The sequence below is a fragment of the Schistocerca serialis genome, chromosome 2 (assembly GCF_023864345.2).
Source record: "Schistocerca serialis cubense isolate TAMUIC-IGC-003099 chromosome 2, iqSchSeri2.2, whole genome shotgun sequence".
Lineage (NCBI taxonomy): Eukaryota > Metazoa > Arthropoda > Insecta > Orthoptera > Acrididae > Schistocerca > Schistocerca serialis.
Window position 1 is genome coordinate 360193443 of NC_064639.1, and position 17778 is coordinate 360211220.

General features: G+C 41.6%; 1 protein-coding gene across 1 annotated transcript in view; it reads right to left on the reverse strand.

The window, feature by feature from the left end:
* Positions 1–17778, reverse strand: part of LOC126457180 (transmembrane protein KIAA1109) — a 507473-nt gene that overhangs the window by 446814 nt on the left and 42881 nt on the right. The window contains exons 4-5 of the mRNA XM_050093265.1: positions 16445–16591; positions 16036–16178 (exon numbers count right to left, since the gene is read on the reverse strand). Coding sequence (XP_049949222.1) covers positions 16036–16178; positions 16445–16591 — 290 coding nt within the window. The remainder of the gene's footprint in view (positions 1–16035; positions 16179–16444; positions 16592–17778) is intronic.

Consider the following 17778-nt stretch of genomic DNA (forward strand, 5'->3'; position numbering starts at 1 on the left):
AATCACTCTCACCACTGCATATTGATTGTAGCAATGTGACAATTATCTGACCATTCTGTTTCTCCAGCAATCTGTCATCAGAATAATTATTTTTCTCGCCCCACAGCAAATTACACTTTCCATAGAATTCCTCACACTTCTCAGTGGTGTAAGGGATGATCACAATGGGCCAGCTTTATCATCACTCATTTTGAAACACATTTCTTCAGTTCCCAAACAGTCACTACTGTCAGACATCTAAGATTAGCAGCAATGGAAGAGAGAAGACAGTCGACTAGAAACGTTTCACATACTGTCAACACTACAGGAAGAATAAGCCACCTTATTTCCTTAACCATACTGAACTATTCGACAAAACTTAAGGACTCATTCCGTATTATATCTGTCATGAAGTGGATAAAATTGAGTAGCTATGTGTTCTTTTATATTTGGCCACATATTTTCCTAAAATTTTACAGGGCACACCCGACAAATGTTCTAGGGTGCACCAGTGCGCCCTGGCGCACACTTTAAGGACCACTGCTCTAGAGCCTTAAAAATGGTGTTACACAGAGCAGAGCATAGTGGTTATGACACGTTTCTGATGTGCTTGAAGGTTGTGGATTGAATCCTGTCAGCTTCTTTGAAATTTTTAATTTAAATTGTCATTGAAATGACTTTGATCATTACTTTTATTTAATTAATTGGTTTAAATGTATTTTTTTTTTTATTTCTAATTCACTGTCGCATCATTTTAGTCACCGTATTAACTTTTTCACTTGCTCTCACTTTTCTTTCTATTTTTTTTTTATCAGGAATTTTTATCCATGTGATTTTAATTATTTTTATGTATTAACTATGACTTTATTAATTACATTTTATAATTTTATATTTTCGACCATGTTACGGCATTCTTTATTTCTTTTCCTCATCCTGCTAGATTTTTTTATTTATTTATAATGCCTCCTTTCATTTAAATCTTCAACTTCATTCATTTGTCCATACTACAAAAAGAATTTATGTTTTAAATGTTTATATGATGATTACCATTCAAAAAATGTACACCTTGTAACAAAAAAACAAATTTTTGACACCTTTGCAAAGCCAATACAAGCAAATATTTCAAATCTTGTCTTTTAACTCATAGATCAGCATTTTCAAATATTTAAATATCATCATAGATAAATAAAAATAATTAAAATCACACACACAAGGTTTCCAAATGAAAAAAAAGTGACAGAGAGAAATAACAAGAGCCAAAAAAAAAAAAAAAAAAAAAATTAAATGAATAAAAATTATGAACAAAGCCACTTCAATAAAGATTTTATAACAGTAATTTTTAAGGACTGACAGGATTCAAACCCACAACCTTCAGCACATCATCAGGAATGTACCTTAACTATTACACGCTGTCTCCTCTCTGCATTAGACTATTATTTTTAAGGCTCTAGAGTATCAGGCAAAATTCTTTTTCATCAATTACTCAGGAATGAGGGCCCATTGTGATGAAAGGCTGCTGGTTGTGATACCAGGGACCCTAACCTACACCACAGTAGGTACACTCTTTGACATAAAACTCGACCGGCGGCCGGCCGCTTCAGAGGCTAAGTCCGCGCCGATCGCGACATGGGACAAAAAAACTGGCCACCTCGCTAATTCTCTAAGTCCGGTTATCTGCACAATCTGGCAACACTGTAGACTGCGGCACTTCCTGGAGGAAAACTTGTCCCATGATAGAGAAACCCTAGGCTGATTATGCCGGTGGTCTAGCGGTAACGTGCGTTGTTTCTGTTCATAATGTCAGTGGATCGAGAGCAGCTGGCATAAAATATTTTTATAGCCTCTTCTGTCTGAATGCTGAAGACGTGAATGTAATGGTAGCGCAGATTCAGTCTATTTCGCTTTGTGACACACCGGTATCAAAATTTTATCCAGTAACGATTTTGCGGCAGATTTCCTGCAGACTGTCCTCCTCTGGACGCCGTATGCGGCAAAGCTCCGGGATCCATTTGCTGGCTACTGGCAGCGGCCGTGGCGACAGCAGCGGCGCTGCACTCCCCCGTTCTTTATCGAAAGCGCCTGCTACCGCTCATCGCTTTTGATGATTTAAAACGCTTTATTATTAAATGTTGCTCCACAGAAAATTTCTACAATTTCCATTCACGCTCAAAAGCAACGGAGACAGACGCCCTGATTAGTAGGCGTGTATTATATTACATTAATCGGCAAGAGCTGAGTATGGCCCGAAATTAATTTTATAGACTGGGACGAAATTAAACCACCTCACTACATTCGATGAATTTATAAATGCTTCATACTTCGTTTCTTTTCCTTTCAAACTCAATTATTTGTGCAACTTTTGGTCAATGTTTGGATGTTTTCGTCAAGCCAGAGTGAGCGTCTGTGGTGTAAAGTGTACTACAGTTCATGTTTCATTCCTTATGGTAAGTCTATGCGATAAACTGTGTGAATACCTTGCAATGCATGCTCTGTAGCAGTGCAGGAACACTGCACATTTGGAGTTCCATGTATGGGTTCATGAAGTATTTATTGTTGATCGGAAGTGATAGTTAAGGTCATCAGATTTAAACCAGAAAACTTTGTCGTTTTGAAGGTTTCAGAGAACGGAAAGGAATTGCTAACGCCGGTGTTAGAAAACGTCTACAGTTAAATGCTATTGCAAAAATTTAGAAGAAGGGAACTATATTAATGAACATGTGCACTTCATAAACAACCTTCTGACATGTTAGACCTATATGACGAACAAAGCTCAAATTTATATCGTTGACAGTCGGTTTCAATCTTTTCAGGACCTATTTTACAGTGAAGCACCTTGGAATTTGCAAAGTCGAATCGGACGAAGGTTGATGTTTAAAGGCATTCTTCAGATTTCGCATAAGAAATTTTTACTAGCAGTTTGCAACTCCATTAATTAAAATGGAAAGTAAAAGGTTGTAGTCAGCGGCTTCTACTGTGATTCGAACTGCTATGTCTTATAGTACAAGCACTGCAAAGCACAAGGGAAACTCTGAGCTAACGACACACTGGCGGCCAGAGGCGGACTATAGTCACTGCGATGTTGCCTGAGCCTCAAAACGCAACCTTAAACACACACAGGAGGTGGAGATTAATGTTTTAACGTCCCGTCGACAACGATGTCATTAGAGACGGAGCACAAGCTCGGATTAGGGAAGGATGGGGAAGGAAATCGGCCGTGCTCTTCCTAAGGAACCATCCCGGCATTTGCCTGAAGCGATTTAGGGAAATCATTTGAAACCTAAATCAGGATGGCCGGGCGCGGGATTGCACCGTCGTCCTCCCGAATGCACACACAAACAGGTGTTACTTTTGTGAAGAATGCCGTTCTTGGAGTCCAGAAATTAAATATACTTTCTAATTGTGTCATCTTGCAGTGGATTATATCGTACGAGTCTTTGATGTGGGAAACGAATGTCAAGTGAATTTAGCGAGGTAACGCCGACCTACACCCGGAAGTAAATGCACTATCAGAGTGTTGACAAATACTTGCTACGACGCTGCCATTTCTCGGCTCTCTGACGAGGCAGCTCTTCAGCGAAATGCTTGCCGTGATTCTCCGATACGGTTCTTCAGAGTGGAGACGCGCGCGCACGTTTGGTTTTTATGCGGCGTTCTCCCCTGATGGTTTCTGACGTCGCCTTGTGGGCTGTCTACATATGAGACATTCAATTATCATTAATCCAGAATGATACAAGTTTCAGCTTCCGGCGTGGAAGAAGGCTGTTGACGCCGACATTATATCATTTCAACGTAGGGAAAGCAAAACGGATCATTCAATATTTCTCATTCAACATAAAGCATGTGAGATAAATTTCCGTAACGTTCATAATCATCTAAAAATACAAACGAAGTAAAAATACACCGGAAGCTTATTCGAATTGAATATAATGTAAGATACCAAACGCTTTGCACCTCGATGTCGAATTTGTCCACTTGCAATCTTTTGCAGCATACACATAGAATGTCATGATTACCACGAGAATGAAGAAATATGTTGGTAAGGATGGAAGCAAGAAAGGACACAGTCAACAAATATTCTATTCCTCATGGCATACATTTCATTTGACACGTAAGAAGAGGTAAAGCGGGAATTTACTTTCGTTAACACGAAAGATATGCCGCACATATTGATAACGAGGAAGTCTGCGTCTTCATACGTTTCCTTAGCAAATATCAACTTTAAATTGCATAACGCAAACATTTTTAACAGACGCGAATTAATACCCAGCATCTATTGTCCCTGTTAACAAACGACGAGAGATGTTAAATATTGCTTCTTCACAAGTAACTTACTTGAAATGCCGTGAGGTAAGAGAAGTCAGCTACCGAATTTTTCTCCACCAGCTGCTCAGAATAGCATCTTGAACTTACAGTCATCTCGCAAATAGTTCTGTGTCTCACTGGGAGTTAGAAACGTCAGATATCGTTAGTGTGGACAGCGAATGAAAATACATTAAAAATCAAAATTATTATCCACCAGCAGATAGGTGTTCTCATGATAGAGCTTGATAATACATAATTAAATCTTTAGTGCCGGGCCAGGATTCGATCCCATTCACGCGTAATATGTGAAGGTGTTGAGGAATCTGCAGTTTTGAACAAACAACAAATTGTAGCCGAGCTGTATTGCCACGAAGGGATCAAATTCCGCGTTAAGGGCGGTCTGAGTTGCATTCCCAGTTCAGAACCAATTTTATCGACATACAGAAGCTCAAATAAAAGATGGAATAAGTGTCCTGTGACCATACATAGCGTTTGTGTCGTCACTTGAAATAAATAACTAGTATAAGAAAGGTTACTGGTGATAGAGTTTCTACATGTCGCCACTCCAGACTTTATTGTGGTTCAACCTACCGTCTACTTGGTAAAGAAGGAATATCATCTTTAATGTGAATTTTCAGACCACGCAGCCATTATATCTCCTTCACTTGGTGTAGCCAGGAGAGAATGGAATCTGTCTCTCCCTATCTAAAATCATTGACAGAAGTGGGAATCGAACCCAGACCATAGGTATAACAACCTGCCATCCGTCCAACAGACCACGAAATCCTCTTCTCTGCGAGTCATTAATAATAACAGTAATAATCGAATTATCCGGCAACTTCACACTTCACAGTGGATTTTCGCGAACTAAGAAATTTGCTGAATTTGTGAAAAATCAAAATGGCTTCACATCCTGCCTATGATGCCTAGAAGAGTCTTTACATCCTGCTGACATGAGAATAGCATAATCTCTGCGTCAGAAGCTTGCTTCTACTTGACCATTTAATAGACTCGCATTTTTTCCACCGTGACTAATTTTGTAAGCTAAGCACATCATCCGTTACAGCACACTCCTGGGGCTGGGCAATGTGACCACAATGGTCTGGTAGAACGAGCTATCACAGGTGCAATGCGTGGGTTCAGGCATTTACTTTTAAGAGGCACAAACATATTTATTTTACCTCTGGTAACCTCAAGAGAAAGACGTTATAATCCAGAATCCGCATTAAACATCACGTTCCTTCATTACCGACTGGGCAGAGCCGGTTTACGTTGGGAAATGACACAGCGGAAATCATGGTAAACAGAAATACAGTCGCCAGTAAGCTTACTTACATTAGCAAATTTTGTTTTATTTGATGAACCGATAGCCATTTAAAGGGACAGGGCTCTTATTTTATTCGTACTTGATTGAACTAGAGACGTTTAAAAATTTGGTGCTGGACTGTGATTCGAATTCGTATCTCCTCTTTCGAGGATCTGAATCTCTCGGAACAGTATAGATCAGTCATTTCGTTCCTTTTCCCAAGACTGCAATCTTCTCTAGGTCTCCTCCAAAGGTAAGTATGTGGGTCTGAAACCTGATCCAGTACAAAAATATTCATAATTTCATTTCTAGCTTTATCAAGTGCACACCGACCTGCTAGTGAAAATTAACGCGCAATTTCAATGTCTGTTCATGTGTTGCCAACAATCGCAACAGGTGTCGTTATTTCTGGTCAAACACGCACACATCTTACTGTTCATGGTTACTGGTATTGGCAAAAATTTCGGTAATTCATGACTCTTCATGGCTAATCATCAATATGATGTGATTAGATTAGATTAGATTACATTAGATTACCTCTTGTTCCATAGATCATGAATACGACATTTCGTAATGATGTGGAATGTGTCATTTTAATGAAAGATTTCTTTAAATACCATGATTCAATTTCTTTACAACAATTTTTTACACTCTCTCTCATTGCTTTTTATTTCTCTCTCTCTCTCTCCTTAGTTTTGAGTACACTTACGAAAGAAATATAAAAACAACAATGGGAGTTACTGATTTATGATGCTCAGTTTGCAGTCAGTTCTGAGTATTATTAGTAACTACGCTCCAGTCCCTAAACCTAGTTACAGAAAGCGAATCAGACGCATTACGTATTCCAGGCCGTAGCAGCCGCGACTTGGAGACACCAGCTATGGTCACTTCCCAGACCGCTGTAGGATCACATCGGTTCGTCTTCTTCCTGCTGGTACTGTAACAGAGATTTGGCAACAAGGCAACGTATGTTTGGCAACTCTGTGATCGACGAGTTACTTCCTGGTGTGCACGGAATTAAGCCTCAAAGTTCACTTGATTTTACCTGTCATTTCCATTGAATAATCTGAGTTATTATCGCTTGAAGGGTAACAAAAGATTGAAAATTTACGGTTTTCAGCCCAGGAAAGTCGTTGCAGGTGGAAATCGCAACTAATCTCGACCTTTAAATAGCGGTTTACGAGTTCTAGTTACTATTGCCAGCGAAATAGGAAGCTGAGACCCATATCTCCTCGCTAGCTCTGTGGTAACGTGCTGACCTGTGAAACAGCGTCTGTTACGGTTTGCAGTTCCAGTCTCACTGACTGTAACGTTTTTATCCCTTCTGTGAAAGAGCTACAAGGAGTCAGATCAAACATCAATAAGGAAATCGCAAGAAAACGCTTACAGCTCATAGTGCAATGTTGAAAAACTTACAATGCTGCACAACAGGTAACGCCTCTTTCCGCTGCTGACAAGCGAATTTTGGGTTTCTAGGAATACGTAACTATATTTATGAAATGCCACATTTGCATACCTCTTGAGTATGACACAGCATACCAATTAAACACAGACCCAATCAAAATCTAAGTGAGTAGTATTTTACTAATTCGTGACGATAGAGGCATGCTTGTGTACAGATACTTTCGTCGTAAGGTTATCATGGTTAGTTTTATTTCATTTCTTATAATACAGTGCACAATTTTCGTAAGGTTTCCTTTAGTGTTGTTAAAACAATAGTAAACATGAGAGAGAAATTAATCATCAACGATATATGCGAATTCTCTGATGTTACCTATGACAGTCTGACAATGCACATGCAGTTTATTGATTACATGCATGTTCTGAGTTAAAGCTGTCAAAGTTTGAAGAAGAATAAAATATCACTACCACACGACGGCTAATGTATAAAATATTTTTCTGACATGTTATGGCACGATGCGCTCTCCCTGCACATCTTCGTGATGCATCTGCTGCCTGAACCCACGCATTGCACCTGTGATAGCTCGTTCTACCAGACCATTGTGGTCACATTGCCCAGCCCCAGGAGTGTGCTGTAACGGATGATGTGCTTAGCTTACAAAATTAGTCACGGTGGAAAAAATGCGAGTCTATTAAATGGTCAAGTAGAAGCAAGCTTCTGACGCAGAGATTATGCTATTCTCATGTCAGCAGGATGTAAAGACTCTTCTAGGCATCATAGGCAGGATGTGAAGCCATTTTGATTTTTCACAAATTCAGCAAATTTCTTAGTTCGCGAAAATCCACTGTGAAGTGTGAAGTTGCCGGATAATTCGATTATTACTGTTATTATTAATGACTCGCAGAGAAGAGGATTTCGTGGTCTGTTGGACGGATGGCAGGTTGTTATACCTATGGTCTGGGTTCGATTCCCACTTCTGTCAATGATTTTAGATAGGGAGAGACAGATTCCATTCTCTCCTGGCTACACCAAGTGAAGGAGATATAATGGCTGCGTGGTCTGAAAATTCACATTAAAGATGATATTCCTTCTTTACCAAGTAGACGGTAGGTTGAACCACAATAAAGTCTGGAGTGGCGACATGTAGAAACTCTATCACCAGTAACCTTTCTTATACTAGTTATTTATTTCAAGTGACGACACAAACGCTATGTATGGTCACAGGACACTTATTCCATCTTTTATTTGAGCTTCTGTATGTCGATAAAATTGGTTCTGAACTGGGAATGCAACTCAGACCGCCCTTAACGCGGAATTTGATCCCTTCGTGGCAATACAGCTCGGCTACAATTTGTTGTTTGTTCAAAACTGCAGATTCCTCAACACCTTCACATATTACGCGTGAATGGGATCGAATCCTGGCCCGGCACTAAAGATTTAATTATGTATTATCAAGCTCTATCATGAGAACACCTATCTGCTGGTGGATAATAATTTTGATTTTTAATGTATTTTCATTCGCTGTCCACACTAACGATATCTGACGTTTCTAACTCCCAGTGAGACACAGAACTATTTGCGAGATGACTGTAAGTTCAAGATGCTATTCTGAGCAGCTGGTGGAGAAAAATTCGGTAGCTGACTTCTCTTACCTCACGGCATTTCAAGTAAGTTACTTGTGAAGAAGCAATATTTAACATCTCTCGTCGTTTGTTAACAGGGACAATAGATGCTGGGTATTAATTCGCGTCTGTTAAAAATGTTTGCGTTATGCAATTTAAAGTTGATATTTGCTAAGGAAACGTATGAAGACGCAGACTTCCTCGTTATCAATATGTGCGGCATATCTTTCGTGTTAACGAAAGTAAATTCCCGCTTTACCTCTTCTTACGTGTCAAATGAAATGTATGCCATGAGGAATAGAATATTTGTTGACTGTGTCCTTTCTTGCTTCCATCCTTACCAACATATTTCTTCATTCTCGTGGTAATCATGACATTCTATGTGTATGCTGCAAAAGATTGCAAGTGGACAAATTCGACATCGAGGTGCAAAGCGTTTGGTATCTTACATTATATTCAATTCGAATAAGCTTCCGGTGTATTTTTACTTCGTTTGTATTTTTAGATGATTATGAACGTTACGGAAATTTATCTCACATGCTTTATGTTGAATGAGAAATATTGAATGATCCGTTTTGCTTTCCCTACGTTGAAATGATATAATGTCGGCGTCAACAGCCTTCTTCCACGCCGGAAGCTGAAACTTGTATCATTCTGGATTAATGATAATTGAATGTCTCATATGTAGACAGCCCACAAGGCGACGTCAGAAACCATCAGGGGAGAACGCCGCATAAAAACCAAACGTGCGCGCGCGTCTCCACTCTGAAGAACCGTATCGGAGAATCACGGCAAGCATTTCGCTGAAGAGCTGCCTCGTCAGAGAGCCGAGAAATGGCAGCGTCGTAGCAAGTATTTGTCAACACTCTGATAGTGCATTTACTTCCGGGTGTAGGTCGGCGTTACCTCGCTAAATTCACTTGACATTCGTTTCCCACATCGAAGACTCGTACGATATAATCCACTGCAAGATGACACAATTAGAAAGTATATTTAATTTCTGGACTCCAAGAACGGCATTCTTCACAAAAGTAACACCTGTTTGTGTGTGCATTCGGGAGGACGACGGTGCAATCCCGCGCCCGGCCATCCTGATTTAGGTTTCAAATGATTTCCCTAAATCGCTTCAGGCAAATGCCGGGATGGTTCCTTAGGAAGAGCACGGCCGATTTCCTTCCCCATCCTTCCCTAATCCGAGCTTGTGCTCCGTCTCTAATGACATCGTTGTCGACGGGACGTTAAAACATTAATCTCCACCTCCTGTGTGTGTTTAAGGTTGCGTTTTGAGGCTCAGGCAACATCGCAGTGACTATAGTCCGCCTCTGGCCGCCAGTGTGTCGTTAGCTCAGAGTTTCCCTTGTGCTTTGCAGTGCTTGTACTATAAGACATAGCAGTTCGAATCACAGTAGAAGCCGCTGACTACAACCTTTTACTTTCCATTTTAATTAATGGAGTTGCAAACTGCTAGTAAAAATTTCTTATGCGAAATCTGAAGAATGCCTTTAAACATCAACCTTCGTCCGATTCGACTTTGCAAATTCCAAGGTGCTTCACTGTAAAATAGGTCCTGAAAAGATTGAAACCGACTGTCAACGATATAAATTTGAGCTTTGTTCGTCATATAGGTCTAACATGTCAGAAGGTTGTTTATGAAGTGCACATGTTCATTAATATAGTTCCCTTCTTCTAAATTTTTGCAATAGCATTTAACTGTAGACGTTTTCTAACACCGGCGTTAGCAATTCCTTTCCGTTCTCTGAAACCTTCAAAACGACAAAGTTTTCTGGTTTAAATCTGATGACCTTAACTATCACTTCCGATCAACAATAAATACTTCATGAACCCATACATGGAACTCCAAATGTGCAGTGTTCCTGCACTGCTACAGAGCATGCATTGCAAGGTATTCACACAGTTTATCGCATAGACTTACCATAAGGAATGAAACATGAACTGTAGTACACTTTACACCACAGACGCTCACTCTGGCTTGACGAAAACATCCAAACATTGACCAAAAGTTGCACAAATAATTGAGTTTGAAAGGAAAAGAAACGAAGTATGAAGCATTTATAAATTCATCGAATGTAGTGAGGTGGTTTAATTTCGTCCCAGTCTATAAAATTAATTTCGGGCCATACTCAGCTCTTGCCGATTAATGTAATATAATACCCGCCTACTAATCAGGGCGTCTGTCTCTGTTGCTTTTGAGCGTGAATGGAAATTGTAGAAATTTTCTGTGGAGCAACATTTAATAATAAAGCGTTTTAAATCATCAAAAGCGATGAGCGGTAGCAGGCGCTTTCGATAAAGAACGGGGGGAGTGCAGCGCCGCTGCTGTCGCCACGGCCGCTGCCAGTAGCCAGCAAATGGATCCCGGAGCTTTGCCGCATACGGCGTCCAGAGGAGGACAGTCTGCAGGAAATCTGCCGCAAAATCGTTACTGGATAAAATTTTGATACCGGTGTGTCACAAAGCGAAATAGACTGAATCTGCGCTACCATTACATTCACGTCTTCAGCATTCAGACAGAAGAGGCTATAAAAATATTTTATGCCAGCTGCTCTCGATCCACTGACATTATGAACAGAAACAACGCACGTTACCGCTAGACCACCGGCATAATCAGCCTAGGGTTTCTCTATCATGGGACAAGTTTTCCTCCAGGAAGTGCCGCAGTCTACAGTGTTGCCAGATTGTGCAGATAACCGGACTTAGAGAATTAGCGAGGTGGCCAGTTTTTTTGTCCCATGTCGCGATCGGCGCGGACTTAGCCTCTGAAGCGGCCGGCCGCCGGTCGAGTTTTATGTCAAAGAGTGTACATATGGTTTCAAAAGTCAATCCTACCCCTGGGGATCTCTCCTTGTTAGCTCAAATGTGATTCACAGCAAAGGCATCAAGAAGGAGCATCATTAAAAACCGTATAAAGAGCAACATGTAAGAAACAGTCACATTTTCTTCCAACCAACACTCCTGCCTTCCCTTTCCCAACGAAGTCTGTTCATATGGCATGTCACACACTTTTTCTGTGGATGAAATTTTCAGACCTATAATCTAGTTGTGTAACAATAATCCTGTGAATGAAAACCCATTTTAGGTAAGCTGGATATTTATATAACATCCCAACAATGTGACACAACCTACGTGGTGGAATTACATGCAGCAGGAATGGACTGAGAACCTGCAGGGCACTGGCCTTTTAATGGATGGAACTTTAGTCATAATTAAACAATGTACCTCTTCTAGCCATTCTAAGGATGATGACTACCTTCATCTCAATATCACCTCTCCAGCACTTAGTAAGCAAGGGACAGTTGTAAATTAATGTGGTGCATTTAAATTATGATACTGATACTGCCTCGTGGCACCATGCCCTCGTGTTTATTCTTTCTCAAAGAAGACTGTGCAATGTAAATACACTGATGAGTCAAAACTTTAGACCAATGGCCACTGTGAGACTGTATGCCACATGTGGGCATTGCGAGCACATGACTAGGTAAGAAAAGCATATATGTTATGTTATGTTATGTTATGTTAACCGGGGACCTAGAAACGACGGAGAGGCTCCATCCCCGCCGCAGCCACAGTGGTCCTCAACCCCACGACGACTACTGCAGTCCACTTCACCCCTCCGCCGCCCAACACCGAACCCAGGGTTATTGTGCGGTTCGGCCTCCCCCAGGGAACATCTCACACCAGACGAGTGTAACCCCTATTTTTGCGTGGTAGAGTAATGGTGGTGTACGCCTACATGGAGAACTTTTTTGCGCAGCAATCGGCGACATAGTGTAACTGAGGCGGAATAAGGGGAACCAGCCCGCATTTGCCGAGGCAGATGGAAAACTGTCTAAAAACCATCCACAGACTGGCCGGCTCACCGTACCTCGACACAATCCGCCGGGCAGATTCGTGCCAGGGACCGGCACTCCTTCCCGCCCTGAAAGCCGTGCGTTAGACCAAACGGCCAACCGGGTGGGCAGAAAAGCATATAAGAAGAGTAGAAATTAATGAAGAATCATTTTAGTGACAATATGGGCTGCAAATTGGAAAATCCACTAACATAGGTGACTTCAACAAAGGTCTGATTTTTATGGCCCAATGCTTAGGTAAGAACATCTTTGAAATGGCAAAGTTGTTCAGCTATTTGCATGCCACTGCCATGAGCATCTATGGACAATGGTTGAAGAACAGTGAAACCACAAATAGGCAAGAAGGTGTTGGAAACCTGCGTCTCATCACAGAATGTGGAGTTTGGACGTTTGTCTGCTATGTAAAACAGTATAGGTGGTGATCTGTGGCAGATCTGATGACAGAGTACAATGCTGATGCATGCATAAGTGTTTCAGAGCAACGGCTCATTGCACATTACTGGACATGAAGCTCAACAGGAGATAACCCCTACAGGTTTGATTGAACCACACTGTCAATTACAATTGCAGTGGGCAGAAAAGCATATAAGTAGAGTAGAAATTAATGAGGAATCATTTTAGTGACAATACGGGCTGCAAATGGGAAAATCCAGTAACATAGATGAGACTGGACCATGGATTAATTGCAACATGTTGCTTTGTCAAATAAATCAAATTTCTTGTTACACCAGATCAATGGCTGTGTCCAGATATGCCATCATCCAAGTGAACAGCTGCTCGAAACATTCACCATGCCACAGATGCGGGCAGGTGAGTGCAGTACTGTGCTATAGGGAACACACCTATATTTTCATGGGACCTGTGGTAGTAATTGATGACACTATGACAGCTGTGGACTACTTACACATTATTGCAGATCACTTGCATCCCTTCTTACTTGATGTCTTCGCTGACAGTGATGCGATCTACATCTTCATCTACATTGATACTCCACAAGCCACTATACGGTACATGGCAGAGCGTACCCTGTACCATTACAAGTCATTTCATCTCCCAGCAGGATAATTATCCTTGTCACAAGGCCAGAGTTATGTTACAGTGGCTTGAGAAGCATGCTAGTGAACTCATGTTGACTACCAAATTTACCTCATCTGAACCTAATGGAACGCATCTGGGACACTACAGGGTTCGAGCTCCACACCCACAAACCACTAACCTGTATTTTACGGGAATTGTTTGAGCTGTACATCTCCAGGAACTTGACATGGACTCATCCCATCCATGTCACACCATATCACTGCTGTATTGTGTTCTAAAGCAGGGCAACATGTCATTAAGCATGTGGTCATAATGTTTTTGCTCATTAGTATATCTCCCTGAACAACATAGCATCTCAAGGGTAAGTATTGATGTAAAGTTGACAAAAAAAATGTTAGGACTTCTGTATTTCTCCCCCATGTGAGCAAAAATCTGAAGTATTAACATCAACATCATTTGTAATAAACTGTTTTTATAAGGAGAAAGCAAGCCAGATGGTATATGTGTTTTATTAAGACCACTGTTATTATTTTATTTCAATAAAACGAAATACATCTGGTGACAAAAATACGCATTTCCTTGGAGTCGCAAGACAGGTTTAAAATACCTTTGCACTGATTTCAGAAATAACCTCAGAAAAAGTAGGCCTCTTGACAGAAGTGTATAAGGCAGGGAAGAGTTGTGTATACCAACACTACAGGTGACTGCCAACAAAATGTTGGTTCTACTACGACTGTTATTATCTACTGTTTTACAGTTATTGTGCAATTTTTCTTTCAACAAATGTATATGTATTAAGCATACAAACCAACAGAGACTTTTGAAGTGCCAAAATGTACTAAAATAAATAAAATGTCTATAAAACACCACACTGTACTTGCAGTGAGACAGTCACAATTCCTGAAAACTTTCACCTGTGGCCTCGGATCTGCCGAGTAGCACCTCCGTCCTGGGTCCATGGATAAACCACAAAAATCCGCCGCATTATACCACACATAAACAGACCCGGTCTGCGGGCAGATCGGTAAGACTAGATTCAACGGGCACCCACTGCACATTAGTGGGAAATGATGGGCTTCAGATCAGCACCTTAAGAGATACCTACAGGGATGGCCTGAGGATTTGATCTATTGCACGAATCCACTCGTGGCCAGCTATTCATGTGTCACAGAGTTATTCACGTGTCACAGAGAGCATGTTAATGAAATGAGGCCACTGTGACCATACCAGGCATACTCTGAGAATCAGTACTAATGAGGATAGGTAACAACTCACCATAAAGTTGATCGCTGAGCCACAGAAAAGCATGTAGAAAAGACAATCATACCCTCACAACTAAATTTTCAGTCATAGCCTTTATCAAAAAACGAGAGCACATACACATCCACACAATCACTCAGATACAACTCATGCATACATGATCACCTTCTCCAGTTCTCTAGCTGCTGCATTAATAATTTCTGTGAGAATCAGATCCAAACAAACCACTCCTCACACCTTTCTGCCTCTCATCGGCAGCTGCTAGGCTAGTGGCATGAAGTGGTGGTAGCTCTGACTGCAAGCTGAGTGTAGTAGTAGGAAGGGGAGAAGCAGTAGTAATGAGGGAGTAGAGAAGCAGCACACGTTCTCAGCTGCACCCAGACAGAGATGATACATGACATCTCAGTTAATAAACCATTTACTCTCATGGGACAAAAACGAGATTTTTCCAGTGTTTTTCAAATTTCCCTGATACTTCCCTGATTTCCCTGGCACGTTTGAAATTCCCTGATATTTCCATAATTTCCAGAACTTATGGCAACCCTGTTGTAGAACTGATTACGGAGCAAATGGATGTTACCATCCACAAATGTGACATTGGCTTTGAAGGAAAACTGTGTGAATTTGAGGATAATAAAAAGGAAAGTGATTATTCTAGAAAAATAACAAGATCAGGTTTATCATGGATCCAAACAACAAAGGTACTGTTTACGAGTCTGAATCGGATGAGAAGCAACAAACCGATGTTGGTTGATTGGGTGCAAAGGTATCAAACTTAAAGTGCTCTTCATGTTCTGAATAAAGGATAGTTGTTTGCAGTTAAGGGTTGTACTTGTTGATCAACCATCACATTGGTACTATCTCATCTTGTTCATGAAAATGTGTCAAGAATTATAAAAGAAGTCTTTCCTAAATAGTGAGCAGAAACTGCAGAAAGTCATTTCTTAGAAAATCTCCCACAAGTTTTCAAACAAGGTGATCATAAATCATAATGAAACCAAGTTATCTGTACAAGCTAAGAGCTTCATTGTAATGCACAATTTGAGTAATTTGCTCCTGCAAATAATTTCTACTTTCATACTCCAAAACTGAATCAGTTCACTTATAAGTTCATCAATTAATGGCAGTAGCACTAAGATCACCAAAAAGTACTTATATGTTTGTGCATTAAATTTCAATGTTAGTTGAAAGGCAACACCTACAATGAATAAAAATAGCCTTACAATATAAATTGATGAAAGCAATGTGCACACTTACACATGTAACATCGACTTTGATTACAGGAATAAGATCTCTCCAACTGTTTGACAAACCAGCAGTTTGATGTGGCAGTCTGCTATTATTATCCCCTGGAGCACCGGTCTCATCTGCAGATCCCCCAACTGCAATGTCCACTGTATCTGTAACACAGGTTAGTCATATAAACGACACAATGACAACCTTCACAAGCAAACAGAAATGTTAAACTGATCCTACTCACAACATATGTCAAATTTGTAATTACTGTCAATAAATAGTTCATACACTAAAAATGATCAGATCCTTGCCTTCTTGAATTTGTAACTGCATCAAAATTCAAATTGAAAAAATAATAATAATTCATCAATTCAGTGTTACATGGTTTAGCTATATTACATTTAATTTCCAAATAAAATATTTAAAGTACCTGAACCATTGGTTTCATTTCGCTGAAATATCTGTGACTCCAAACCAAAAATTTTTTCAAGATTGCCATACAATGAGGTACGGTTGTAAACATGGAGTTCAAAGCCGTTCAGCATTACTGACAAACGAGTGTCCGAGTGAGACAAATCTGTAACATAAGTTTGGAAACTAACATCAATATAGATGAGAGCATATACATTAGTTAAAAACTGATCTACACTCCTGGAAATGGAAAAAAGAACACATTGACACCGGTGTGTCAGACCCACCATACTTGCTCCGGACACTGCGAGAGGGCTGTACAAGCAATGATCACACGCACAACACAGCGGACACACCAGGAACCGCGGTGTTGGCCGTCGAATGGCGCTAGCTGCGCAGCATTTGTGCACCGCTGCCGTCAGTGTCAGCCAGTTTGCCGTGGCATACGGAGCTCCATCGCAGTCTTTAACACTGGTAGCATGCCGCTACAGCGTGGACGTGAACCGTATGCGCAGTTGACGGACTTTGAGCGAGGGCGTATAGTGGGCCTGCGGGAGGCCGGGTGGACGTACCGCCGAATTGCTCAACACGTGGGGCGTGAGGTCTCCACAGTACATCGATGTTGTCGCCAGTGGTCGGCGGAAGGTGCACGTGCCCGTCGACCTGGGACCGGACCGCAGCGACGCACGGATGCACGCCAAGACCGTAGGATCCTACGCAGTGCCGTAGGGGACCGCACCGCCACTTCCCAGCAAATTAGGGACACTGTTGCTCCTGGGGTATCGGCGAGGACCATTCGCAACCGTCTCCATGAAGCTGGGCTACGGTCCCGCACACCGTTAGGCCGTCTTCCGCTCACGCCCCAACATCGTGCAGCCCGCCTCCAGTGGTGTCGCGACAGGCGTGAATGGAGGGACGAATGGAGACGTGTCGTCTTCAGCGATGAGAGTCGCTTCTGCCTTGGTGCCAATGATGGTCGTATGCGTGTTTGGCGCCGTGCAGGTGAGCGCCATAATCAGGACTGCATACGACCGAGGCACACAGGGCCAACACCCGGCATCATGGTGTGGGGAGCGATCTCCTACACTGGCCGTACACCACTGGTGATCGTCGAGGGGACACTGAATAGTGCACGGTACATCCAAACCGTCATCGAACGCATCGTTCTACCATTCCTAGACCGGCAAGGGAACTTGCTGTTCCAACAGGACAATGCACGTCCGCATGTATCCCGTGCCACCCAACGTGCTCTAGAAGGTGTAAGTCAACTACCCTGGCCAGCAAGATCTCCGGATCTATCCCCCATTGAGCATGTTTGGGACTGGATGAAGCGTCGTCTCACGCGGTCTGCAC